At 39.3% G+C, this 9025-nt stretch overlaps 2 protein-coding genes across 3 annotated transcripts in view; one reads left to right on the top strand and one right to left on the bottom strand.

The window, feature by feature from the left end:
• Positions 1-9025, bottom strand: part of LOC141427566 (EGFR adapter protein-like) — a 271634-nt gene that overhangs the window by 182955 nt on the left and 79654 nt on the right. The window lies entirely within an intron of this gene.
• Positions 7373-8391, top strand: LOC141427556 (uncharacterized). Its single transcript, XM_074087112.1, has one exon. The coding sequence runs from the start codon at positions 7557-7559 to the stop codon at positions 8388-8390; it is 834 nt and encodes a 277-aa protein (XP_073943213.1). The 5' UTR covers positions 7373-7556; the 3' UTR covers position 8391.

Genomic DNA, 9025 nt, shown 5'->3' with positions numbered 1-9025 from the left:
ATCAGCAGATGCCTTGACGATTCAACCCGGATATTACTTGAAAACTTCACTACAAAAATACGCCTCAAATTGAATTAAAATTAAAATTGTCGTGCCGACTTCTTCGAAACGGGTATCATTTCGGAGCGTCTCTTGAATGGGATTTTTTCATTGTTATGTTGGTGTAAATAATGTTGAATGATGAAGTTCCATTGATACAGAATCTTTGAAAAGAGCACAAATTGGTAGGTAATAACTTGAAATGCCATTGTTGCCATGTGTGACGTGATGGCTACATAGAATCTGTAGTCTTAGGCGGGAAAACGATTGTCAATTGTCACTGTGAATAAAATGATGACGCCTAAAAACGATTCCAAGTCCGTAATAATAATTACTATTGCCTCTCATAGCTTTTCCTATAAATTAGTGTGATTTGCGCTCTGATATTGACAATATTATCTTCATTGTAGTGAAAGTTTGTGATACTGTTTTGGTTTTATCCAAACTAACATGTAAATGCGAAAGTAAGTTTGTTTGTCCGTCTGTCCGTTTGTCTGTTACCCTTTCATGCTTAAACCGCTGAACTGAATTAAATGCAATTTCGCATAAAGATTGTTTGAAGCCCTAACTAGGAAGGACATACTTAGGATAGTTGTTATCCCGGAAAATTGCAAAGTTTTCGCGGGATAGCGATAAATGAATTTGCAGACGGAGTCGCGGGCAAAAGCTAGTGTTAGCTATAATAGTAGACTTTTGTCAGCTCGCCAAAATTGTATTATTTACTACCCGAATCCCATTTTATCCGCCATATTGAACGGCTTAATCGGATCCAGAGGGGCTACTACGAAATTTGAAAATCAAAGTTCGCATCGTATCGTCCCGCTCACTCTCGTACTAAATAATATTAGCATCAGCGGGACGGCAAGATAAGAAGTTCGAATTTTGCACTTCTCAGTACAGGGACTGACTGACTAAATGTTATTTTCTCGGTAAATATTATAATTACTTACGAGCACGTGCAGTCTTGGAAGTGAAAGGCGCTCTTTGGCTAAATTACCGAGTTGAATGCGTTAATTAAATGGTGCAGCCGCGGGCGAGGAGGGCACGCATTTTAATTAACATTATCGTTAAACACCTTAATTATGTTGCTTTGCGTTTTGGCATCATTATTCATCATCATCATCATCATCATGTCAGCCGTAGGACGTCCACTGTTGGACATAGGCCTCCCTACCCCCAGTTGATTTAGAGGTACTGTCATTCGGTGCAAATAGAAAATCGTCCACTTGAATTTTATTGACCATTTTGAATTTGGACCAAAATTATTATCAACCAAAGTGAATTTTGACAAAATGCAATTGTGCTGGAAAATATTTATAATCAAATTTATTTATGTTATAAATGAATTAAATCTTTATTAAAAAATTAAATTAGAACCATAAGCAATAAGTGAATGTTGTCTAAATCAAGTCTTAACTTAATATGTAGGCCCATAACAAATAATTGCGGGTGGAACATTACAATTCGTCATATTTCTGAATGTACGTAAATACAAGTAGTCCTTTTTTTCGGCATACATCAAATTTGTCAATTTTGCCATAGGAATAGGTTCCATTTTCGACGATATTGAGGATGGAAAATAAAATTTTCCTTGTTGATGTATTCAAATTGTAATTTTTCTGCTTTGACGTATAATTTTGAGTTGTTCATTTTCAATTTGCACCAAATGACAGTAAATCCCCCAGTTGCTTGGGATGAAAGCGGCCTGCATCCTCCGTGAACCTACGGTTTTAACCAGGTAACCCGTCCATCTCGTTGGTGGACGTCCTACGCTGCGCTTTCCGATCCGCGGTCTCCACTCGAGAACTTTTCGTCCCCAACGACCATCTGTTCTCCGTGCTATATGGCCTGCCCATTGGAACTGCCCTTGCAGGTGGTAGGACCTTGTGCAAGGTCCGCCCAGATTGCTATCACCATCTTGCTCGCTAATCCTGCCGTATAGCAGCAGTGCTTGCACTGTTGTGTTTCGGCGTGGAAAGTAAGACAGCCGGTGAAATAACTGGCACTTGAGGTATCCCATCTTAGGCCTCTAGGTTGGCAACGCATCTGCAATACCCCTAGTGTTGCAAATGTTTATGGGCGGTGGTGATCTCTTACCATCAGGAGACCCACTTGCTCGTTTGCCATCAAGTTGAATAAAAAAATGAAAAAAACTTCAACGGGCTAATTCGGTTGGCTATGTCGGTGACCCTCGCTCTTCTACGCTTCCTAAGAAGATATAATAACACATAGTATATATTTCATTGTACTGGTAACATCGCACTCGTTTTAGAGAAAAAAAAATAACTAAGGGCATTTCTATTTCCGCCATATTGGAGCGCCAGTGCCCTACCCTCTTCATTGTCTTTAGAGGAAATAGAAAAAGAAATTACATCAAAGAGAGTAAGTCATACTACAGACCAAAACCTTATGAGGGAAAAGTCAACATGAAAAACAGCACTCAGCAGTAAATTGTGTGACAATGAATGCTCACTAAAGAACTCTTTGTTTATTTGGGCGGATAAAGCCTTTGTTCGCAGGCTTTCGTGTGTGCTGATTGTACTTAGTATAGTCCACAGAGGAATCAACCAATAGGATTAGAATTACGTGTGACTACCGGATACCCCAATGGTTACAAAACCTGACTAAGAAGCTTGAGGTCCCGGGTTCGATCTCCGGTCGGGGCAGATATTTGTATACATAATACGAATGTTTGCTCTCGAGTCTTGGACGTATTTAAGTAAACATGTATGTTTATGTTTTTGTTGCTTTACGGTGAAGGAAAACATCGTGAGGAAACCTGCACAAACCAGCGAAGCATTTCAATGGTGCGTGTGAAGTTCCCAATCCGCACTGGGCCCGCGTGGGAACTATGGCCCAAGCCCTCTTGTTCTGAGAGGAGGCCTGTGCCCAGCAGTGGAACGTATATAGGCTGGTATGGATGGATGGATGGTATGTTTATCTGTTGCCTAGTACCCATAGTACAAACTTTGCTTAGTTTAAGACTATTCAATTGGTGTCAAGTGTCCCGTGATAATTATTTTTAACCCCCGACGCAAAAAGAGGTATTCAAATGTAGTTTGGGTGACAATACAAGTATAGCCAACAAAAAAGCTTATATTAAAAATATTTTTTTACCAAAAACTTATTTTGTATAATTTTTAATGGACAACACAGTCCCTACTAGGTAGTCCTAGGTGGAGTGGTGGTCGTTATTTATTTATTTATTTATTTATTAACGTTCAACATTGAACGTCGTTCAGCTAGAGTCATGTGGGGTAAACGTATACGCACTGCGAACGTTTCATCATCATCATGTCAGCCGAAAGACGTCCACTGCTGGACACAACCTCCCCCAAGGCTGCGAACGTTTACCCCACATGATTCTTATCATTGTGAATAGTTGCATGGATGTTTTCAATAATATTTTCAAATTCAGTGCAGACCGAGTACCTAATGGGTACAATTACCAAAAATGATAGTTTAAGAGTTGTTATCTGATATAACTTGGCCTTCTTTCTTGTGGCCAAGTCTGATAAAAGATTTTACGATATATCACAAACTTGGTTCATTTATATGTCAAAACAAGCTCAATCTCAATGAATAAGTTCTTCATAACCGTTAAAATAAAATTAGCCAGAAAGGCTGTTCAATTATATATAGTAGTATATAATTTTGAAGGTTTTTGAAGTCGGTTCCATTTTTTGTAATTTTTTTTTCATGCTTTTTAGTGATTTGTAGCCAAAGTACATCTCACAACGATTCCATTAAGTTCAAACACAGCATAGTTAAGTAATATCATTTTATAACAAAGTACCCGTACCTACTTTATCAGGGTCCAGTTAGTTCACCAAATGATACTTTCTGAATGTAAATAGTTGACTTGATGTTAAAAATGCCAAAATCGCTACAGGTGTGCTTTAAAAATTCGAGGGTTGCCCTCGATTTCTCTAAGATCCCATCATCAGATCCTGACCTGGTATCAATGGAACCACCTCGGAACTATATCCTTTAGAATTAAAAAAGAATTTTGAAATTCGGAACACTATTGGCGGAGTTATCGCGTAACAAACATACAAAAAAAACACTCGGACTGAGAACCTCTTCATTTTTTTGAAGTTGGTTAAAAACACACACAAATCACGAGAACCCAACTATCACCACCACCACACAACACTGACGCATTTTGAAAGGGTTAGTATCATTTCGTCTAAGTAGCAACTGGTCTAAAAAGAAGCTAGTCTAAGTAGCAAGTGGTCTAAGAAGCAACTGGTTTAAGTAGCAAGTGGTCTAAAAAGCAGCTGGCCTTAACTTGTTTTTGTTGAAAAATTTAAAAACATAGGTAACCAAACCTTGGTTAGGTCAGAGTTGCGCCAAGGCGCTTCAGCGATGCGGAATAGGAGCTTCATCGACTTTGAGGCAAAGAATTTTAGACCACTTGATACTTAGACCACTTGCTTCTTAGACCAATTGCTAATTTGCTACGTAGACCAGCTGCTTTTAAGACGAAATGATACTAACCTGCCAGCGCTTCTGAATCAGCTTAACTCCTGTTTCGACTGTTACGAATACTCGGAATATTTATAATAAAACGGCGAGTTAATGGGGCTTTTGTGATTTACATTATTTAGTATCCCGGATTCTTTGTCAAGACGCGGGTTGGCGGTAAAGGCTTTTTAATACGAGTTAAATCGTGTTTAGCATTTTCGGGCAGCCTTTTCTTTTCATATTCGCTATAAAAAAAGGCTGAAAATGAAAAGTAGCTCGTTCTGGCTCAGGACGTTTTCAGAAAAAGTTGTTGAAATGACTTTTTTTTAGATTTGGATGGAATTTCGTATTCCTACTCAGAATGAGGAGCACTTTCGATTGAAATAAGAGAAAAAAAAAGTGTCCCAAGATTTTAACATTACGTTACCGTTTTCACTTACTTTTCTATGGCGGTCGTGTAATGTATAACAAAATTATATGAAAAACTTAAGACACTTTTTTCTCCTATTACAATCGAAAGTGGTTCAAAGTAGGAAAACGAAATTTCATCCAAATCTAAAAATAATTCATTTCAACAACGTTTTCCACCCTTCAACACTATACAGTTGAAGAAACAGAATGGCGTAGAAGGTTAAGATTAAGATAAAGATATTTTTGTCAATCATGAGTTCCTTCCTAGGTATATACAATTATCAAATTGAATATACATAGGTATATGTAGATGATCAATTATGTTCTGATCTTTTCCCAGTCAATTTTGAGACAATTTCGTTAGAATACCAGGTACTATGAACATGACTTTTGTCTTACAGGATTATGATTACTTTTAATAAGACCATGTTTTAGACTATCGCGGTCATTACTATTTTTTTGATTTAAACTCGGGTTTTGTCCCGCGTACCTTGATTTTAGAGAATCACGATATCTCGATCGGGTGATCATTAGCGCATGCCGAAATATCGAGCTTCTCTAAAACAAGGTACGCGGAACAAAACCCGAATTTAAACATCAAATTAGTTTTATTAAGCTCCCGTTATTTGAAACGTTTTCTAAAGGCATAAGCACGGGTAGATTGAAAATTTATCATCAACAATATCATCATCTGTTGGTCATAGGCCTCCCCCATAGACCGCAAGCTGCTTCGTTTCGAAGCGGCCTGCATCCACCTTGAATCCATCCATCCATCTCATTGGTGGACGTCCTACGCTGCGCTTGCCGATGCGTGGTCTCAATTCGACAGCTTTTCGGCCCCAATGTCCGTCTGTGGTTGAAAACTGCGGTTTGATTATTAATGTTATTGTAAAGGTCATATATTGTTTAAAAAATCTAATTCGTCATAAAATATCAGACTTATAAAATTTCCAATTGTCTTTTAATGACAAAGAATACTTCACGGCAACGATTGCAAAGAAGACGGATGTCCTGCCGACCTGATAGCTTCCAGTGAAAATAAATTCAATAGAATTTCACGCCTTTTGACCTTTAAAAATATTATTGGCTGGTATAGATGAAATGGAATGATTTATTCATTGGTGCGAGATTTTCTGCCGAGCATAAGTTTTCTATAAGCGGCCGTCCTACAGCCGACAAAATATTGAGTACTGTATAAATTTAGGCACTAGTTTGCAGAGATTTATGTTAAAATAAAGTGGGTCAACTTGATTTTGTTCCATCGCAAATGGTCCGCTCTTTTTGATGCTGACTGTTCCAGATACCGGTATAAATACCACTTTAATACCGGTTTCAAGCCCAGATCACAGCACTGCTGTATGACTGAAACTCAGTCTCTATTCCGTTTCTTTACTTATGTGACGTATGTAAGTGCTGTGCGGGCACTCAATGCATATTTATGGCTACAAAATTCAAGCGCGACTTACATGAATAAAATTATTCTAATTCCCCGGTTTTATTGAAACGGCACAGCCTGTGCAATTTCCTCGATTGCGAAAGTTAATTTTTGGAAAAAAGTTTTCGGATCGGATTAGTAACTTTTGTTAAATATTCGTGGCTTGTAACAGATGTAACTGTCTAAAAAATGGAGATAGCGGATGTTTAAAAAGTTTACTTTTTCGTTTTCCGTGACTTAACTTACCACGCTTCCTGCAACGTATGGGCTCGAGCGATAACTTTATACAAATATCGTGTAATCTTTACAATGATTGGATTATTAAATAATCAATAAAATAATAAAATTGAAGTGTATGTTTGTTTTTAACATCGAAATAACAGTGTGGCGATTATTCTCGCAACTTATCAAGTACACAGATTAAAAACAATAATTGTATAATAATAATAATTAAACTAAACAATAATTATGTAATAATAAAATAATAACTGTGTAATAATTAAAATTATAATAAAAATAGTAATACATTAATAGTCATAATTAATATAATCAAATTAATTGAATGAGAATAATTATAATATAATTGTATAATAATTCAGTTAAAATAATCATGTCTCAATAATCGATTAATAATTCTTATATTATATTAGATCAATTGTTATTTATATCAATATTACGTGTTTAAATACATGTCAGAATAAATAATAATTATAGTAAAAAATCAAATAATCATTGTCAATATTTACATCACTAAAAATAATTACTTTTGTATAACGCAAAATGTATGTCAGCGGACAGTGCAACTTAGTTTTCGTATTAGATATTTACAACATCTGATCTTTTGTTCGATGCGCGAGCACCGAGAACCGGTTTCACCGCCGGCGCAGCGCGCCCGCTTGGCCGGCGCTCGCGCCAGTCGATATTCACTAACGACGCGGAGCCTACGTTCGTATGCCCTATTACAAACGCTTCCGAGTTGCATCGTTCGCTGCAAATGCCTGTGCCTCGCTTATTGCTATATTCTTCCAATCCTTCTAAACTGTTGCTTGTGCCTGTGCTAATTGTTTCTTCCGTGTACTGACTGATTACAAATTAAGTGCAAGAACAATTTGTGATTTATTTACCCGCGCGGACTACAGTTCAAGTAAGCACTACACCACATAACTACACTGGTGACCCCGACGTGATACATGATACGTAACACATGACGGAAGATAAAAATAATGCTACTGGAGCGAGTGGATTGAGCGTCGGACAATTCGCTGCATCATCGGACATATGCCGTGTCGGTGTGAGAGTACCCGCTTTCTGGCCAGAAAAACCGGCAATTTGGTTCGCACAAATAGAAAGCCAATTCGCAATCTCCAATATAACGGCAGATTCAACAAAATTTTATTATGTGGTTGCTCAACTCGATGCTCAACATGCCGCTGAGGTCGAGGACATTATCATTACGCCACCGGCTGTGGACAAGTACGTCAGGCTTAAGAACGAGCTCATCAAGAGGCTGTCGGCGTCACGAGAGAAGAAGGTACACCAGCTCCTTAATGACGAAGAGCTAGGAGATAGAAGACCCTCGCAATTTCTCCGGCACCTACGGCATCTGGCGGGCCCTGAAGTTCCCGACGACTTCCTTAAATCTATTTGGACTAGTCGCCTGCCGAAGAATATTCAGACTATAATCGCGGTTAACCCTACTGCATCGCTGGACGTTCTAGCCGATTTAGCCGACCGCATCCATGACGTGCTGCCTAGTGCTCAAGTCGCCTCCACTTCTTGTGCTGCCACTGAGTCACCGCTGAATACTCTCATCAAGCAAGTCAGTGAGTTAACAAGAGAGATGAAAACGCTCAAGACCCAGCTCAACCAGAGGCAGCCGCGATCAAAATCGCGTTCGTCGAGTCATACCCGCAACCAATCCGCTTCCAAGAGGTCTGCGTCTAATTACCGCAAGTATCCCAAATGCTGGTACCACGCAAAGTTCGGTGAAAATGCCAAGAAGTGCGTAAAACCCTGCGACTATAAAGCGGGAAACTAAACGGGCACTCGATAATGGCGACCGCCGATTGCCCGAGCACTGGTCGCTTATTTGTCACAGACCTCACTTCGAAAACGCAGTTTCTCGTGGACACCGGCAGCGATCTATGTGTCTTCCCAAGGTCAGCATTGAAACAACGTCGACATCAAACAAGCTACCAGTTATGCGCAGCAAACGGCTCACCGATTCATACGTATGGTTTCGTACATCTGATTTTAAACTTAGGCTTGCGCCGTGACTTTACTTGGCGATTTGTTGTTGCCGACGTAACTAAGGCGATTATTGGAGTCGATTTTTTATCGCACTACGACTTAATGGTTGACTGTCGGAAACAGCGTTTGATCGACAAGAAGACTAGTTTGTTCACCGTGGCTTTGCCTACCAATCAAGCTGATAATATATCGTCGGTGAAAGTCATATCTGGAGATACACCTTATCATCGCATACTAGCACAATACCCCGACATTACTCGCCCTTCGGGTGTGCATCAAATTCGGAAGCACAACGTAGTCCACCATATCCGAACAACCCCAGGACCCCCTGCGTCGTGCTCACCTCGACGACTAGCCCCGGACAAGTTGAAGATCGCCGAAGACGAATTTGCTGCGATGATAAAAAACGGCACCGCTCGACCT

The sequence above is a fragment of the Choristoneura fumiferana genome, chromosome 4, assembly GCF_025370935.1.
Source record: "Choristoneura fumiferana chromosome 4, NRCan_CFum_1, whole genome shotgun sequence".
Classification (NCBI taxonomy): Eukaryota; Metazoa; Arthropoda; class Insecta; order Lepidoptera; family Tortricidae; genus Choristoneura; species Choristoneura fumiferana.
Note: the sequence above shows the minus strand (reverse complement) of the source record. Positions and strands in the feature narration are given on the sequence as shown.